This window comes from Gobio gobio (assembly GCF_949357685.1).
Source record: "Gobio gobio genome assembly, chromosome: 3".
Lineage (NCBI taxonomy): Eukaryota > Metazoa > Chordata > Actinopteri > Cypriniformes > Gobionidae > Gobio > Gobio gobio.
Window position 1 is genome coordinate 67,973,312 of NC_137099.1, and position 20,683 is coordinate 67,993,994.

A 20,683-nucleotide genomic window follows, 5' to 3' on the forward strand; every position below is an offset into this window, starting at 1 on the left:
TATCATACAGCATCATAGATCAATAGCATTGCAGAATATTAAGTGCCCCCAACTAATCAAGCCAGAGGTGATAGTGGCAAGAATCCAAATTTCATTAGGTGACAGAATGGGGAAAAAAAAAACCTTGGGAGAAACCATGTTCACGCTGTCCTCATTCATTCATGTTCATCTAGAAGTGTAGCATTGCTTCGGCTGTTTAATATCGGGATGTTGCCTAAACCCCCACCCCATGATAAAACACATTCCTGCGGCTATTGTGACAGATGTTCAAGAAATTAATGTACTTAATTTATCTCTCAGTTTTTGTTGGGTGTGCAAGTTTTAATCTGACACAGATACACTGAGGAGTTATAATAAACCATAAATCCAGCATAGAGGGGTTCAGTGAATGCGGTGTTGATTGTGTGTAAGTGTGTGAGTGTGTGCGTGTCAGAGACGCTGTAGTAGGACAGGGTGCCGGCTGACACATCCAAATAGACACCTACTCTGTTAGAAAAGGGAGAAGGGGCTGGTATGGCAGTTCGCTTTCTATTGTGCCAGACAGAGAATCTATAATCAGAGCAGATCAGACTCCAGGATTTGTCATTGGATCCAAACCCACATTCACGCCCTCCTTTCCTGTTGATTCCTTTATATGACACTGATATATCAGCATTATATCCGCTCCATTCAGCCTCCCAGTAACAGCGTCCAATCAGACTCTCTCCACACAGAACCTGTTCGCAGTTCTTAAACCTCTCTGGATGATCAGGATATGTCTGCTTCTCTTTCACATATGTGATCCTTCTGTTCTCCTCAGACAGAATGAGTTGAGTGTGTGCTGTGTTTGGATCCAGTGTGAGATCACAGGCATCTGAACGAAACAGGAGAGAATCATTGAAAAAAACAGTCACTAGACGAGTGTGTGTGTGTGTGTGTGTGTGTGTGTGTGTGTGTGTGTGTGTGTGTGTGTGTGTGTGTGTGTGTGTGTGTGTGTGTGTGTGTGTATGAAGACCTACACTTTCGTAATCCTGCTGTCATCATGATCTCTCCACCATGATCCACACTATAAACACACAAACACACATTAATGTATATATGCATCATGCACACACACACACACACACACACACACACACATACACACATTTAGTATGTCAGTATTAGTGTTTGACATACTTGAGTATCTGCAGTGAGCCGTTCGAACCCCTCAGCAGCTTGACTCCTGAATCTCCTGGGTGATTGTAGCTCAGATCCAGCTCTCTCAGGTGTGAAGGGTTTGAACTCAGAGCTGAAGACACATAACCACAGCCTTCCTCTGTCACCATACAGCCTGAGATCCTACAAACACACACACACACACGGGTGATTATAGCAAACGTTGTCATTAAATTAAAATCTGACATAAACAGTTATAGCAATAATAAGTTATGTACATGTATATGGGAATAAAAAAACATTTCTGAAACAAATATTTATGTTTACAAAACTCTTAAAAATAATATTACACTGCAACTAAATATAAAAAACAGGATATCTTTTCTTTGAAGAAAATCACCAAATCTAATATAGTCATTGCTGCAAATGTACAGAATCATTTGAGTCCTTTCCCAAAAAAACTGGGGGCAGTAGAGAGCATAGTTACACACAAACTACACCAGTTTTTTCCCCCAAAATACACAGACCAGTTAAATACCTCAGTATCTGCAGCTGACAGTTTGGACTCTTCAGTCCATCAGAGAGCAACTTCACTCCTGGGTCCTGCAGGTCATTGTTACTCAGATTAAGCTCTCTCAGGACACAGTTTGGGGATTGTAGAATTGATGCCAAACTCTCACAACATTGAGCAGTGAGATTGCAACATGGTAATCTAACATAAAAATGAAAACAAAGTGATTATTGACTTTTCACTGAGACAAAGTTTCTGACATACAGTAGATGTGCTAGTGTTTTTATCTATCATACCACTACATTCTGTCTCTGCTCACATAATAAAATAATTTAAACTCCAGTCAATATTTCATGTCCATATATCTATTTTGTAGGTAATCATGTAATAAGCAGGATCATGTACAATTAGCCTGCCATTACTGCAAAATAAATTATTTCAGTGTGACATCCACTACACTTCTCACCAGGGTCCTGATTATCCTGTGTTGCAACTATGAGCAGAACACGTACATTATCCTTTTCGTAATTTATGATACACCTCAACAACCTGAATGACTCAATGTTAAAATCCAACCTCAGTATGTGCAGTTGACAGTCTGGACACTTCAGTCCATTAGAGAGCAGCTTCACTCCGGAATCTCGCAGGTCATTGTGACTCAAGTCCAGCTCCCTCAGGGCACAGTTTGAGGATTGAAGAGCTGATGACAAACTCTCACAACACTGAGCAGTGAGATTACAGGAATGTAAACTGTGGGTGGGGGGTAAAAGTAAAAGTACTCCTTTTAAATGTACACTTAAATGTATCATTTATACTTTTGCATTTAAATGTTTACATTAAAAGTGCAAAAGCACTTGATTTACTTGATTTTAATGTACTTAAGTATTGAAAGTAAAATGTACTCATCACTTTATTAAACATCATTATGTGACAAGATGAAGGACAGTACACCCAATATTTTATGTACCAATCAATTTCATGATATTTACGATACAATTAAAAAATGAGAACCATTCTGTAAAGTTCAAGTGCTAAGGGCACCCTTGCTTTACAGTTTGGCCCACATCACCCATGTAAAATTGAGGACCAATTTGAATGACTAACCATGTATGTAAATAAGTGTAAAGATGACTCTTACAGTGCTCGTCTAGTGTATTTGATCACTGGGATTAGTCTCATCAGTGCTTCATCAGATCTTCTGTATTTCTGCAGTTCAAACTTCTCTTGAGTCTCTTCTGACATCAGCAGTACAAACACCAGAGCCGACCATTGAGCAGAGGAGAGATTCTGTGCTGAAAGATTTCCTGAGCTCAGATTATTCTGGATGTCCTCCGTAAAGTCATCTTTCAGTTCATTCAAGCAGTGGAAGAGGTTGATGGTTCTCTCTACTGATTCTTCTTTCTCTATTCTCTTTTTGATATAATCAGCAGTGCTTTTGACATTTTTGGTTTTCAGTTCCAGTCCTGGCAGCAGTTCCTTCAGGTCACTCTGATTGGACTCCAGTGAGAAACCCAAGAGGAACCGGAGGAAAAGGTCCAGGTGTCCGTTCTTGCTTTGTAAAGACTTGTTGACAGCAGCCTTATGAAAGTAAAACAATGACTTTTTGGAGATAGCCCATTTCAGTTTTTCTGTCCAAGATTGAAGAAATACAAATGTACTTCCAGTACATTTGTATTTGAAAAACACATAGAGAGCAGCAAGGAACTCCTGGATGCTGAGATGAATGAAGCTGTAAACCTTTCTATCTGAAACAGCCTTTTCCTTCTGAAAAATCTGAGTGCATAACCCAGAGTACACTGACCCTTCACTGACATCTAGTCCACACTCCTCAAAATCTTCTTTGTAGAAAATCAGATTACCTTTCTGTAGCTGTTTGAAGGCCAGTTTCCCAAGCTTCAGAAGAATCTGATCAAAAGACATGGCTTCAGGGTTAAGTTCAGGATCATCACAGTATTTTTTCATCTTTTGCTTCTGAGGAAGTAAGAAGTTTGTGTACATCTCTGTGAGAGTGGTGGGTGTGTTGTCAATGCTCTCTTGAGCCAGTAGAGGCTGAAGAACAGTGAGAGAGATCCAGCAGAAGACGGGGATGTGGCACATGATGTACAGGCTCCTGGATTTCCTCATGTGACGGATGATGTTTCCAGCAACCTCAGGACTGCTGTTTTTGTGAAAGTATTGCTCCTTTTGCTCATCGTTGAATCCTCTCACCTCTGTCACCTGATCAATGTAGTCTCGGGATATCATATCGGCTGCTGCTGGTCTGGATGTTATCCAAATGAGAGCAGATGAGACCAGCTGTCTCTTGATGAGGTTTGTAACTATCTTACTCACTGTTGTTTTTTCACGCACATCTGTTAATTCATCACTCTCATCAAATCTCAAAGGGAAGCGACATTCATCCAGCCCATCAAAGATGAACATGACCTTACTGTTATTTTCAGGAAGAGAGGGCAGTTCTTCTGGACCACTAAAGAAGCATTTGTTAAGCAGCCCAATGAGACTGTACTCCTCTTTAATCATATTCAGTCTACGGAATGGGAGTGGGAATATGAAGAGTATATCTTGATTGTCATTTCCTTCAGCCCAGTCAAGAATGAATTTATTTACTGAGACTGTTTTTCCCACCCCTGCGATTCCCATTGTCAGCACTTTTTTGTTTTGTCGACCCATGTGTACTTTGAATATGTCATTGCACTTGATCGAAGAGTCCTTCGCAGTAAAACGGCTGATATTTAGTTCAATCCGTCTCACCTCATGGTCATTCACTATTCCTCCAGTCTCATTCTCCACCACATATAGATCAGTGTAAATATCATTCAGGTACTGCTGATGACCTGTCTGAGAATTACCAACCAATATCCGCTTGCAGTCCTCTTGTAATTTGCTCTTCAGTCTGAGGCTGATCTTTCTGTAATAATGAGGATCAGCTGTACTGTTCTCTGCAGTTGAGCCTTTGAGAAAGAGAAAAAACAAAATAAAGCAAAGAGTAAAATATCTCAAAATACTGAGTTTAGAACTATGAACTATTTGGATTAAAACTAGTTTGTTAATACATTTTGTATTTTATTAACAAATCTTATTTTATTTTCAAACAATATAATTAATTGTTACCTGGTATATGATCTCCTTTAAAAATAAATCAACACACTTGTATAATGTGTGGTACATGTGCATTTCAGTACTGCTATATTATGCTCCTAAATTACCACAATTAATCATACTTTCATGTTTAGTGTCTGTCCTGCAACACGTAATGTACTTGCATGCACAATCTTACATTGATTATGCATAATAAACAGAAAACGTTTAAAGGAATACTCCACTACTTTTGAAAACAGACTCATTTTCCAACTTCCCTAGAGATAAACAGTTGAGTTTTACCGTTTTCTAATTAATTCAGCCGATCTTCAGTTTCAATATTTTTCCTATTTAAAACTTGACCCTTCTGTAGTTACATTGTGTACCAAGACCGACCGAAAATTAAAAGTTATGATTTTCTAGGCCGATATGGCTAGGAACTATACTCTCCATGGGTGCAGCGGCGCAATGATATTACACAGCGCCTTGATGCTAGCATATTTTCTCTTACATACTCAAAATAAAGACCATACACAGTAAAATCCCCAGAGTTAAATTAACACTGCTCAGAGAACATTTGGTCCCACTCTACAGAGTGTTAAAGTAACACTGAATCAGTGTTAAAGTTAATGAGATAATTGAGAGATTAATTAAGTGATGATTGGCCATTAGTGATGAAAACCTGATGATAATGAGTAGAATCACTGAAGGAAAGAGAAAAAGAAAAACACAAGAACTACGACTGACTATAAAAAAGACATTAAATCTCTGAAGATCTCAGCAGAGGAGGATTAAACAACTCCACAAACAGCATTACCAGCTTCACACATTACTAACCAGACTGACTTTATTTCTGTCAGACGTCTCTTATTGAGAATTAACAAATGTTTTGTTTGATTTTGTTGTGAAAATTGTTAGTTTTTAATGTGACCATCATGGTGATCAGTGTTTTCTTTAGTTGGGCAGTTTGATGACTTTTTAACATTAGTGTTTCTCTGGCTGCTGTAACTGAGTTTGCTATAGCAAGAAAAGCAAGAGTAAACACAATCAGATGCTGTCGGCTGCTCGATGATGAGAATATGATCATTGTATAATGATTTAATTCATTGATTTTATGACTGAGTATGAGCAATATACTATTCACTTTTTTTATTGTGATTTTAGAAAAGATCCAACACTGTTTTAATCAGAAAAGCTGAATAAGTTTTGCAACCGATTGTACACTAATCGTTTCTAACTCCTGCGAGATGAACTCACACACAGACATCAAGAATCTGCCTATGAATCTCAACAATGGTGACATGCTTCATGCCACAATGCATTCTGGGAGCCATAGATGAGTTTTGCGTGATGCACCCAGAATGCATTGTGGCATGAAGCATGTCACCATTGTTGAGATTCATAGGCAGATTCTTGATCTCTGTGTGTGAGTAAAACTCGCAGGAGTTAGAAGTGCTTATTGTGTGATGTGTTATTAAACCGCAGTACAAATCTTACGTAAAATTTTTTTGAAAATTGTTTAGTTTCTCTGATGATAACATTGCTGGATCTTCTGCCCTAGAATCACAATGCTCCTATAATCAATGACTTTCAGGGGATCAGCAAATAAGGCACTATATGATGATAACAACTGTATCATAAACAACAAGCGTCAAGATTTTCTTGCCATTTTCACCGCAACGAACAGTTACAGCAGCCAGAGAAAAACTTATGTTAGCAAGTCAAGGGTCAAGAGCCCAATTAAAGCAAACACTAATCACAATAATGGTAACTTCAAACAACTTTAATTTTCAATAAAACATCAACATCTAAACCTCAATAAGAGCTTCTGTAGTCATCTGATAGAAATAAAGTCTGTCTGGTTAGTAATGTGTGAAGCTGGTAATGCTGTTTGTGGAGTTGTTTAATCCTCCTCTGCTGAGATCTTCAGAGATTGAATGTCTTTTTAATAGTCAGTCGTAGTTCTTGTGTTTTTCTTTTTCTCTTTCCTTCAGTGATTCTACTCATTATCATCAGGTGTTCACCACTAATGGTCAATTATCACTTAATTAATCTCTTAATTATCTCATTAACTTTAACACTGATTCAGTGTTACTTTAACACTCTGTAGAGTGGGACCAAATGTTCTCTGAGCAGTGTTAATTTAACTCTGGGGATTTTACTGTGTATGACTAAAATATGAATATACCCCAGTCTGGGGTGAATAAAAATGTCCATGTACAGACAGTGGTCATTATTTACCCCAGATCTGTTTCGAAGCAGCTCCAACAGTGGCAGAAACCTTCATATTGCCCTCAGCCTGAACTGTGAAAATGGGAGATGACACAAAATGAAAATGCAGTAACAAATCACACAAACACACTGGCAAAGCAAGAGTTTAAGCTGGAACCCATTACTTTATTCTCCACATTTACACCATACAATTGTAAAGCTTTCAGTTACCTTCGTTGTGTTTGTTCTCCAACTCTTCAGCCAGAAGGTTCTGGTTCATCTTCCTCAGGATGTTCACAGTGATCTTCACAGCTTCTGGTCCAAAACTTGCCACCATTTTATCCACTGTGTCTAAGATATCGGTGTTCTCCATTTCAGAAGTTGAAACACACTCATGATTCTTCAGGTGCCACTGAAACTCTTTCAGATCATCTTTCACCAGATCCTTCAGAGAGTTCACAAGCAGCTCCTTAACATATGCCATTGTCCTTCAGTTATTCACTTCTGCAGGACAAGAACAAACATTTAGCATGTGGATCTGTGTGCACAAATGTTATTATAAAACGATTATAAAATATCTTCTGCAATGTGATCAGGTCATGCGTGACCAACAATCAGTGAAAAGGGAATGTGCAGCAGTAAAACTAACATTTTAGAGTTACATTCTATTTTGCCACAAGCAAGGTAATTATAGTTTTGCATTTTTAAATTTGCTTTTATTTTATAATTGTTTTAAATTTTGCTACAAATTTCAGTTTAGTTTTATAAAATGTTTTGCTAGTTTTAGTTTGCTAGTTTTTGTAAACACATTTCTATTTAGTTTTTATATATTTGGTTTCAGTTTTAGTTTTAGTAATTATAGTTTAGCAGAGTTACCAGAATGAAGTGTAGAGACCAAATCAAGATTTTTAATTTCAGCAAAGTTTTATGTTTGCACAGATTAGAGTTTACTCTTAAGCAGACTCTTAATAATAAATAATAAAATAATAATAAACTTAATAATAATAATAATACAAATAAAATAATGGAATACAGATTGTTTTATTTAATGCCATGTCAGCATCTAAGGCTATATTCATGGCACAAGTTAAATTACAAAAATACAAATATCATATAAATAGAATAAAACCAAGCAAACAAACACAAGTCATATTATACAAGATTTTTTAAAATCAATTTATGATTAAAAAAAATCCAAAACCTTTTCATGCATGATCTTACTAAATAAGTCCTTAAGTGAAATAACTTGATAAAAGAGCATTCTTGTTTAACCCAGGAATCTTACAAAACATGCATAAGGTTGGGTCATCACCTTTAAGCAAAAAAGCTCAAGTCAAACTATGACCTATACGACAAACAATGGTCTGAGATTGAACAAAGAACCAAATAAATGCAACGTAAAAATATAAAAGTAAAAATGATAAATTCCAGACAAAATCATTTATATTAAAGATGAAATATTGTTAAACAATTAAAAGATTATGCCTCCACACAGATAATAATATTATTAGCAGTAAATGATTTGTAAACACTAGGGGTGACCCCGAATAGTCGAAGATTTGATGCATCGATATGCGGAGCCTGATTCGACCACCGATCTCACAGTCGAATCTTCGCGGGTGTTATGAAATGAGGATCATACCATTTTGGCAATATGGGGGTGCGTAATGTCTAATTTCACACAGAACTACTGGTTTTGTACGGTTATATTATACAGCCTTTAATTATGATAATGCTGTAAAAAAAAAACTTGAAAAGAAAGAAGCGTTCAATAAATATTTTTAACATGTGTGTGAATAAATCTAACCACCCCTGTGACAGATTTAAGTTTAACTTTCCCTGATCCATGACAGACGAGGCGCATCTTGGAGGCAGGGATTACTTAACAATGTCTGGAATAAGAAACTCTAAAGTGTGGATGCACTTTGAAATAGTAAAAGATGATCCAAAAAAAGTAAAATGCAAGTTGTGCCAACAGCCCATGTCCTAGCACTCATCAACAACAAACATGGCTATCCACTTAAAACGGGCAAGTTTAAGAGCGCACTGCAGCCGGCCAACCTTAACAAGTTGGTTTTCCCCGCACACAATTCGAAAAGACTCAAACGCACACAAGCAGAGTGAAAGAATGGATTTTTTTTCGATCGGGTAGGGTACAAGTGTTTTCAAACATTTCAGCCGTTTCTAATTTTAATTTGCTGTGAACATGTTTAGCTAAAAAAAACTGCCAGTTTAGCGTTTATTGTTGTTGCGGCAGTTAAAAATAGAAATTTCACAATTCTGGCTAAACTTTCGTTGTTTTAATTATTTTTTTATTTTTATTTATTTATTGGTAACTCAGGGTTACTTAATTTAACTGTGGCTTGTGTTTTTTTATATATGAAGAGTTCAGATGCTTAAGATGAGTGAATGCTCTCCGCATATAGTATACGTTCATAAAATACTTTCACTTCAAACCCACTAAATCCCAGCCTCAGCCCAGTCAGAAGTACCGACACTTGGGTAGAAACCTATACATAGAAACCTGTCAAAAATGCTTATTTTAAAGAAAGATGTCAGACGGACTTAGAGGCTTTTGCATCTGAAGTCTTCATATGTTCCCCTGCACTTTGGCATTTTGCACACATTTATTATGCTCCCTGTGACTTGATTTCGTTTTTATCTATTTTTTTATTATTAGTAATGTATATTCTGTTCTAATTTAATTCTGTAAATTAATGCTTTTTATTGTTTTTCGTTGTCTCGATGTTGCGCTGCACTGAAAGCATGCTGGCACAGCAATTTTGCCGATTTAATTTAATTTCGCAAAATGTGAAATGCAAATCCTGTCTGCAGTCAGTGTGTTCTTTTCCTCTCTAGGCAGGTATTTTGTTTAGGTTTATTTATCAAAATGTTCGTTTATATATTTGTGTGATGTTCTGTATTTCGATCGCGGCTTTAAAATGTTATGAGAAAATGTCTTACAAATGTTTATCCACCACATTACCTTTTATTTTAACCTAAATAAGAAAGCCATTGTCAGTTCGTCTGTCAGTTGGCAGGCAGTTTTGGTCGCTTTATTAAAAGTTGTTGCTGTGTGGAGTGTGTAAAATAAAATAAAAATAGTTTTACCCTCCTGCTGACTGTCATGCCCCTCCCAGTCCCAACCCATTCACACACACATAGATGATTCGACTATCGGTCGACTATAGAAAGATTCGACAATTCTGATTCAAATGTGTAAATCATTAGTCGGGGACACCCCTAGTAAACACTATGATCAGCCTGTCATTATTATGCAAATATGAAATCTCAAACACACAGTAGTACTTGCTACTATAGTTGCTGTTGCACCTGCGTCTCTCGTTGCATATGAAACGGCGTTCTAAAAGCAAAAGAAGCTCAATTTGTGTCTCATTACATTGTGTCATTTCCCATTTCACTGCCACAAATCTTTGTGAGCAGCCGTTATACAGCAGTAGCGCCATATACAGATACTCCCTCAACCGCCAGGTCAGATTTTCCGCCACAGTAATGAGAGCTTATTAATTTATTATCTTATTAATAAATGAAAACTAATATTTATTTTTGCTAATTATTATTTTATTTCAGTTAGTTTTTCAGTAAGAGTTGTTAGTTTAGTTTTAGTTTTTCATTTATTATGATTTTATTTTATATGATTTAATATTATTTCAGTTTACGAAAATGTTTTTTGACCAATATTTTAGCCTTTCAGTTTTCGTTTATGAAAATAACCTTGGCCACAAGCTTTTTGTGGAAAAAAAGCGGAAAGGAAGAAGTTACTTATGTTTATTTTGTGTTTTAAGTTATAGAATGTTATTCGTCTACGGGGCAACAATATAGGCACAGGGTTGGATATTCTCCATGTTTTTCAGTTGCAAGCAATAGCAAGAGAAAAACCCTTTCTACTGGAACCGTGTTTTATGTTAGGTTATCTCTTTAATGACATCAGTTGTAACTGGTAAAGTGTCCAAAGTCCTTTCAGCATAACCTTTGTTGCCCATATAGGTACACTCTCTCTCTCTCTCTCTCTCTCTCACACACACTCTCTCTCTCTCACACACACACACACACACACACACACACACACACACACACACACACACACACACACACACACACACACACACACACACACACACACACACACACACACACACACACACACAATCTTTGTGGGGACTCTCCATAGATGTAATGGTTTTTATGCTGTACAAATTTTATATTCTATCCCCTTACACTAACCCTACCCTTCACACAAAAACTGAATTTTTACATTTTCAAAAAAAACCTCATCCTATATGGAGATAGAAAAACATGGGCACAGGATATAGAACCTGAACAGACACTCACACACACAAATATGAGTAAATACACTGGATAAAAATAATCAAACAAAAGACAGGATTCACTGCAAAAAAATAAATAAATGTCCAATTACTCAAAGTATTAATGCCTTATAATGGATTCATCCCCCAGTTCATTAGGAATGAGAAAAACATCCATCAGTGTCTTTCAATCAGTTTGTTGTTATTTAATTTAACAAAGATAATGAAAAATCATAAACCTAAATCCAGCATAGAGGGGTTCAGTGAATGTGTGTGTTGTTTGCGCGTGTGTGTGTGTGTCAGAGACGCTGTAGAAGGACAGAGAGTAGGACTCATTAAACATATTCCTTACCTGATGATTCATGATGTTATATCAACCCCTGTCCAGCTCCATTCAGCCGAACTGTATCAGTGTCCAGTCAGGTCATTCTTACTCAAGTCCAGCTCTCTAAGAAGAGAGTTTGAAACGATGTAGAGATTCACAGGACTGTAGGGATTCAACAATTTCACAGGGCTGATGAGTGTTTGTTGATGGACACTCTAAACACAGGAATTAAGGACAAAAAGATTACAGATCAACTCAATACAGACAATTGTGGAATATATCATCTTCATTTGTCATCATAGTTCAATTGAGAAACAGTTGGATAAGATAAAACAATTGTTTACAGGTGGAGAATGTCAAAGAAATCTGATTCTTGGTGCTTACAAACAAAAATAAATTATTTTTTTTATTTATTTATTCACTAACTCACCTTGAATGATGATAATTGTAGATGTTTCTTGTGTCTCCTCTGAACGGTCATCTTCATGAAGCTCCTTCCACTCATGAATTTCCTTATAGGACTTTGGGCATCCTTATAGTGTTTTTCATCTGAACTTCAGTTAAACCACACCCACTGGAAAACACCATTACTATATCACATGATCCAGTCAATTGAAAGTACACAGGTGAGCAAATGTCTTGACTTAGGTTTTTATGAATAGATTGTGTCCCAGTTATCCAGGGATTTAAGCTGTTTCTGGATCCAGCAAATTTTAAATATTTTCCTTATTAGACACACTGAGCTCAGGTCATTCAGTCGGGTTCAATAAGAGAAACATCTGAAATGTGCAGATCCAGGATCAGTGTGGAAACACATGCAGCAGTCAAAGTGTGACGTTAACTTGCTCTCCATAGAAACGACACGCCCACACTGGCACCCTGTTTAGTGTTTCCCAGATAGTGAGAGAGTCTTCCAGCTTATCTGCTCTTCTACAGTAAGAAACAAACTGAAGGTTTAATATATGAAGGTTTTCAAAGAGGTATGGTCTCATTTTCTCTCTATTTCACTTGTGAAAGAAATATTTATCTTTTAAACAAAAGTGATTGGGTTCTTTACTTGAATTTATACTTATACAGTACACACAAAATACTCTGTATTAATGATTCAATCTCCATTTCTGCTATATATGCTCACAGTATTTAAGTTAATGTGTTGCTTGTGGAATGTTAGAGTGACAACCAGAGAATCTCAAATAATGACAAAAAGACGTATTAAAGAAAAAGAAGGCCAGGTGAAGGACAAAAAGTGAGATTTACAGAGAATGAGCGACTCTCTGCTGAAGACAAAACACAAGAAACTGCAGTAGCAAACAGTTGATGAACATTGCAATAGTCAATTCAGATGGAGCTGTTACGGTTTCTCTGCTAAATATCGTTGATGTAGTAAAGTTGCTAAGGTCTTAGAGTTTTCCAATTGGTGGCATTTTAAAATGTATTATGAAACAAAAAGAAAAAGATCACTCCAAACAGCTAGTAAGAGACGAAGGGCTAAATGAGGCAGGCAAACAGTAATAATAATAATACTATATGTATGATTACTGTAATGTCTGTCTTGTTAGGCCTATGTATTGTTTTCTATATTGTAACAGACCTTTTCTTAGAAGCTTCAAAAAAAAAAATACAAATAGGCTAAAATAATTTAAACTCAATATTTCAGTATTATTTGGTAAGTCTGTGTGTAATAAGACGGATAAAGTCACTCACTGTCTCATATAAGTGTAAAGACATGAGGCAGAATCTCCATCTCAGGGTCTTTATGCAATGAACCTGGCAGGATTTTAAACTTTACCAATCAAATCCCAAACATCCAATGACCAACAACAGATCCATACAGGATAAAGAATATACTAAATTGAAGGATCTAAGGATTCTCAATAGTGTGTGTGTGTGTTACTTCAAGAGAGCAACCATACATCTGTTGTGTTGTGTTGTTTTATTTTCTTTATTTGATCAAATGATTTAATATTTGATTTATATCATTTATCATTTATTCATTTTATTATTATAATACATTTAAATATATTATATTAGTTATTTCCTTTCAATTGTTGTTCATTCTTGTGTGGATTGTGTTGCTTTAAGACATGTTTGTATTCACGAGTAAGAGATAAGAGAATGTCTCCATTTCAAGGTTTTTAACGTCACAGGACGATGTGGTGAAACAGTAATCATTAGAGTTGTTCCTTCATTCTTGAAGTCTATGGCAGCCCGGATGTTAAAAAGTTGTGAGATTTGGGACACAGATAGAGGACAGTCTGAATATTAACCATAGCCATTTTGGAGTCTCTAACTCAATCCCTCTAGCGCCACCAACTGTCCAAAGTTGCAGTCATGTTTATGAAAATAACTTTAAACCATAAAGGTTAAAAACAAAAATGTTTCCTCTGATTCCTTGGCTCAAGACGATTACGTTGCACGATTACGTTAACATGTTTTACTGGTTTTGGGCATTAGACAAAACCGGATCCGGCGACCAGGGTCGGATCTGACAAAATGCTTAGAAATGCAGTTAAATTTAAATAATCTGTAAATGACTATAAGATACATGTCTAAATGATCAATGTCTGTAACTACAAAACCCAATGTGCAATTTGAAAAAATGCGAATTATTTTTTATATGGATTCAATTTAAATCATCCTTAGTTCGCTGTTCAAATACTGGTCAAAAAGTTTGCAATCGCAAAAAATAAATATAATTCAAGTATAGCTTTATGCAGTATATAATATACAGTAGACTATATCATTTCTATGAAAATTTTATCTTGTATTTAATAAATACCTCTACATTCCTCCTCCTAGGGTACAGGACCATGATGAAAACATTAAATGAATTAGCCCACCTGAGAGACTCTGGGTTCGGCCGACCCCGTCCCAGACACGGACTCAAACTCCTCTACTGGTTTGCCAATGACTGTTTTTCTTTTGGCAATGGCAATATCATGCTCTCTGAATGTGACCCAGCCGACGGAGATTTCGGTTTTCACCTTTTTGAGAACAGATATGATCACTACGGAGATAAACTTCTCCCAGACATAGATTTCCCTTACTATGTGGTTGGCAATTTAAATTCACCGGGAGCTGAAGAACTTCCTGATTACGTCTCAGAAGACCAATATCCTGACCAGCACAACAGCAACACAGACCGCATCATTGTCAGTCTCTACGATGAGGAGTGTTTTCATAGAGTTTATGTGACTCAACACCACGACCGATCGAACTATGATCCAAACGCCACTTACCCGATCTCCAGAGGTCTTCTCATGAACATCAGGAGGAGGACTTTAGAGGACTTTATGGTCGAGATGGGATATTATACATACAGACAGACTTTCTTACCAACACCGGTCTCCAATTACAGACCTCAAACTACAAACACAGTCGGTCCAGATTTCACTGCAGTCACTCGATCATCCAGTGATTCAGATGACAGCGAGCCTCCTGAAACACAGAGAAATCACACCTACAACAAGAAAACAGGTTATTACATACAGCCTGTCTTACCAACACCAGTCATCAATTACAGACCTCAAACTACAAACGCAGTCAGGCCAGATTTCACCGCGGCCAATACATTATCCAGTGATCCACCAAACAATGAGCCTCCTGCAACACAGAACAATGAGACCAAAATCCAGTTTGATGACAACAAGAAAACAGGTTATTATACATACAAAAAGCCTTTCTTACCAACACCAGTCATCAGTTACAGACCTATAACTACAAACACAGTTAGTCCAGAATTAACTGCGGTTACTGCATCATCCCGTGATTCAGCACAAAATGAGCCTCCTGCAACACAGAACAATGAGACCAAAATCCAAATAGATGATGACACGTCTACACAACACCCCTCAGAGAATTTACCCAGGAAGAAAGGATTATGCAAAAGATTCTGCACCATACTTTAAAATGGACTATCATCTATTGCTGATATTACCAATGCATTACAATGTTTTTGGTTGGACTCACTGGACAATTTCATATTTCTCTTTCCATTTCCTACAAAGACAGAAGGAAATAATCAACATTAGCATTTTATTATCGTCTTTCAACCCCAAAGACTGATGGGAAACTCTTTTTGTGAGCTTTATCACCATTCCTCTTCACTAAATCTGAAAACTCAACATTTACAAACTGATAATTGATAATTTTCTTCCTGGTTGTGGAGGCTCAGCACACTCGATCACTGGTACTCAAGACAGTGAAATAACTTTTGGTGCAGAGCTTCTTGCATTGAAAAGTAGCTGAATTAAATCTGATACCGTCATTGGCCTATTGACAAATATGTTAAATGTTCAACTAACAGCATCCTGAGTTCTGCTTGAGAACCCATGAAATCTTAAAAAGCCCTGATAAATCCTGCCAAACAAACTCCAGTTGGATACAGCTTCTGTTAGAGAGAAACACTTTACAATAAGGTCTCCTTTCTTAACATTAGTTAATGCATTAGCTAACATGAACTAAAAATGAGTATTTATTTACTGCATTAGGCTTTGTTAATGTTACTTAAATGTCATTAATTACCGTTAACCTATATAACTTTTGATTTTAAACATGTATTAGCCATGTAAATGTTGAAATTGTCATTAAGATTAATAAATGCTTGTTAGTTTATGTTACCTAAATGTAATTATTTACTAATATTCATGAATTAGACCTTATTGTAAAGCTTTACAGAAAATGAAACAATTTAGCAAAAAATGCAAAAATATTTGCAGTTTGCAACGCTATTCAAATGGCAATCACTAAATGGATAACGCTTTCTATGATGAAGAAACATAGATCATACACACAAAAGCAACTGTTTCATAAACAAGTTTGCTCGATTCTATTAAATGAAATGTGTGTATGTTATGAATCACAGATGTTACTGAGTACAGTTCAATGTGATACACGACTATAAAACCGGGTCTGATGTTAGTTGTGCACAAGAACAGACTGTAAATAGTTGTAATATTATAAAAAATTAAAGGCTGTATTTCTTTATGTTATTTGTAAATCATTGACAACAGACACTACTGTATAAAGCAGCACATGGCATCAATGCAGTGACTGAAGCATAAATCCTGTTCATTAAAATGCCAGAAGACACCTTTGTTATATTACTGTCCTATGTGTATTCTGTTCACACACATTTTATATCAATGAAAGACTATGTATACATGTAAAATAATAAAAATCCATGTTCACATTTATACTGTTTACCAACTTTGTTTACGAGGATATTAACCAAGGTATTTTTAAAGGGTAACTAAACCCTAAACAAACTTTTTTTAGTTAATGATCTGTAATACTGGGGCTTTATTAATGCTGTTCATTGATTCGAGTAAATGTTTTGACATTTGAGTATAAAGTGTTTTAATTCTATAAAATATGGTGTAAAACCGCCAAAATGCTGCCCTCTTAAGGTTGAACGGTGGCTACTGCAGTTGAATTTTCCTATTGGACGTTGTGGTACATCGTGACGTAGGATGGTACCTCCAACGGCTCACTATCCGCGCCCCTGGCACGAGCTCACCACGCCCTCAGAAATGTTTCCCCCAATCACATGATGAGAGCGGCTTCACTCCAGTATGAACTGTCATGTTACATGAAGTAGAAACATTATGAATGAAACTCACTTGACACTTGCTTTAACATTGTATTGAAGAAAATACGGTTAAATAATGCAGTTGTCAGTACACGTCAGGCTTTTCTTGCGATATTATTGCCGCCCGTCATGTGTACAGATCATTTTCATACATGAGACGCGCTTTCAAACCCTGACACGCAAGTGGTTGCCGCGGACGCAGATAGATTAGGTCAGTTCTCTTGCGCGGCTGCTTCACTTGCATCGTCGGCATCGGGAGTTAACGCAGTTTGAGCAGCGGCTCGCATTGATAAGGCTCCGGCTTGTGTCTGTTACAGACAATCCACCCTCCTCCACTTCAGGTGAAGGTAGGAGAAATGACCGCTCTGTTGCAAAGCTGGCGTCACTCCAGTCATTCTCCATCTTTGCGACTCGCGAGTCTGACAGCTGTCAATCAATCCGTCACTGCGGGTCTCAGGTGCACGCCCTCGCTCAGCCCCGCCCTCGGTTCATCCCCTCTGTGTCCGCCGGGCTCTGCCCACTTTTCCAGCATTTTTTGAAAATTGCCAGTGGGTGGAGTTAAGCTCTGAGCAGGGGTTTAGTTACCCTTTAAGCACAATAAGATGCAAAAAAACTCAATTTGGTACTCGCTAATTGTTTTTAGATATATAATACTCGGGAGAAATATCAGTCATGTTTCAGTCAAAACAATACAGAATCAGCATTACTAACATTAATAAATGATCTGAGATTGAATACAGATAAAGGTAATGCTTCAGTTTTAATCATCTTGGATCTAAGTGCAGTGTTCGACACGGTTAATCATTGTATTCTGTTAAGCAGACTGGAAAAGATTGTAGGTCTCTCTAGTTTTAAATTGGTTCAAAAGTTATATTACAGAAAGGAACTTTTTAGTTAATTTAGGTGACTGTAAATCAAATCCACAAGGATAAATCCTTGGGCCTGTTTTATTATACATTATACATGCTCCCTTTGGGTAGCATAATTCAGAAATATGACATGAATTATAATTTTTGATGTTGATAATATACAATTATACATTTCAGTTGAGTTCAGAGACCTTTTTATTAGAAAGGTTGTCTGACTGTCTGTCCAGCATTGTAAAATGAATGAACACAAATGTTTGGAAATTTAATGAAGACAAAACTGAAATTCCCAAAAACATGAGCGGGACAGTTCAGAATCTTTTAAGTCTCATATTAATATTATTAATTATTTTATATTATATATTATAATTACATATTATATTAATCAAGTGACAAAAACTTGCTTTCATCAGCTGAGAAATATCGCCAAGACTCTTCCTTTTTTATCTTTGGATAATGCTAAATAATGAATGCTTTTATCTTCTCTCATCTTGATTATTGTAATGCTATGCATACTGGCTTACTAAGTGTTCTAGCAAAGTTACAACTGATACAAAATGCAGCAGCAAGAGTACTAATGAAATTAAAAAGGAGAGAGCATATTACACCAGTTTTAATGGAATTACATTGGTTAGCAGTTCATTGCTGTTTTTAAGGCTCTTTTGTTAGTTTATAAAACACTGCATAATCTGTCACCTTTATTTCAGACTGTCTGTCGAAATATGTTCCAAATTGTAGTTTAAGATCCTCTAGTGCTAGTCATGGGCGTCACTAGGCCCCTTTTAGGGGTCAACTGTTAAGGGGTCAATATTTCAATGTCAAAATATTTAAGAAAACCAATCAAATCAGAGATCGGGGCTTTATGTTCAAACAGAAGCTGCTGAGGCTGAGCGTGAATTTTAGCAGCGGGACTCGATGTCAAGTGTGAGACATGTAAGTAGCTAAACTAAACATTTCATATTTGACAGCTGCTTCTTTAAGTCAGAAATGTTAAACAAATGACACAAATATTCAGACAAATGAATAAACCTTTGTCTAATTTTGCCATTTTGATTTGAAATAGGCCTATGTAATGTCCTTTATAATATAATTAACAAACAAGAAATATTAAAAAAGCCGTTTTCTTCAGATTAGGCATAAGATTAATAGTAATGAATGTGTGCATATTGTAAATTAATAATTCCATGTGTAGCTCTCAGTAAATAAAAAAAGCTCAGCTTTTTTTAGTCTGTACTGGGAATAAGATTAGTAATGAATGTGTGCATATTGTGAATTAATTTAATAAATGTAGTTACCTAGCTACAAAAAATGTCTACAAAAATTATTCATAAAACATATAAATATCAGTTAAACATGTTAACTTTCTTCACTGACAAAAATGGAAAACACTTTATCAGTCATATCTATTTATCAGTCATATGACAGATGGCACTGACATGGTTTTCAAGCTATTGTTATCTAATTTTTTGGTGTTCATAACATCTTAAAATGCACATATGTAGATCATAGAAATCCAAATTTTCTTAAGGGGCCATGCCCCTGAAACCCCCCAAACCTCACATTTGGGATCTCAGTGATTATAAACCTGCCTACATTGTATGATTAAGGGATGCACAATATGGTCATGCAGAACAAGGCATTAATATTTGCTTTATAAGTAATGATAAACAGCCAATATCCTAATATGCATACTAATAAGCTTCTAGTTAATAGTGAGAATTGGACCCTAAGCTAAAGTGTTACCAATTTTTTTCATATCCTCACTGGGGGCTGATCCCCTCTAAAATTTAAATCCTAGAATCGCCCCTGGCGCTAGTCTTCTAGCACATTATACAGTAAATTATAAACAGTCGGTGGTACTTCTTTTAGCCACTAAAAGAAAAATTTAGAATAGTTTACCAAATGAAGGGAAAAGAGGTGACTAGCATTCATATTGTTATGACATGTCTTTTTAAAGTTGTTTATCAATATAACAATACGGTTGTGTTAGTCTGTTTTAGGATTTTATTTGACCTCAGCTGCTCATAGTTTTATTTTAATAAAAAAAAAAGAGGTTTTATTTATATTATTTTATATTGATATTAAAGGTGAAACTGTATTGTCAATTTCTTTATTTTAAAGAACATTTCATTGTTATTTTTCAATATTCTAACATTGACATTGTGTGAATTTGTATCCTCATTATTTTGAGTTGCATTCCATGTCTGAAAAATACTATACAAATACATGTTTATTAATAAAAACTGATTGGTTCAAATAACTGATTTGATCGGATATTCTAACTGTATGGATTAATTTACTCATCTAATCTACCAGATGGACCCTGGTATACAGTTGATGCCACTTTTTATACATGATAGTTTGTTACAGAGATTTTCTTACATGACTTTCAACTATGAAATCTTTTTTTGTTGGTATTTTTGTATTGTCATGTATTTTTGACGTGTAAATATTTTGTTTATTATTTTATATTTGATTGTATGAATTAAAAACACTCTATACCTTTATTGTTACTTAATATATGATGCGCTTCACGGAGGGATCAGGGGAGGAGGTCAAGAAAAAATGATCACAACACCAATTTAATATAAAATAGTAATTAATAATTTGTTACATTTATATAGCGCTTTTCTAGGC

The 20,683-nt window shown here is 36.0% G+C and overlaps 1 protein-coding gene across 1 annotated transcript in view; it reads right to left on the reverse strand.

The window, feature by feature from the left end:
- Nucleotides 1-296: 296 nt before the first annotated feature.
- The window catches only part of LOC307124256 (uncharacterized protein), a gene marked incomplete at its 3' end in the record, with an annotated part of 51,946 nt that continues 31,559 nt past the window's right edge, over nt 297-20,683 (reverse strand). Inside the window, exons 12-23 of the mRNA XM_079813302.1 lie at nt 15,302-15,379; nt 15,140-15,193; nt 14,961-15,028; nt 14,431-14,574; nt 7,169-7,382; nt 6,968-7,030; nt 2,787-4,599; nt 2,225-2,398; nt 1,676-1,849; nt 1,159-1,320; nt 999-1,045; nt 297-853 (exon numbers count right to left, since the gene is read on the reverse strand). Coding sequence (XP_079669428.1) covers nt 297-853; nt 999-1,045; nt 1,159-1,320; nt 1,676-1,849; nt 2,225-2,398; nt 2,787-4,599; nt 6,968-7,030; nt 7,169-7,382; nt 14,431-14,574; nt 14,961-15,028; nt 15,140-15,193; nt 15,302-15,379 — 3,548 coding nt within the window. The remainder of the gene's footprint in view (nt 854-998; nt 1,046-1,158; nt 1,321-1,675; nt 1,850-2,224; nt 2,399-2,786; nt 4,600-6,967; nt 7,031-7,168; nt 7,383-14,430; nt 14,575-14,960; nt 15,029-15,139; nt 15,194-15,301; nt 15,380-20,683) is intronic.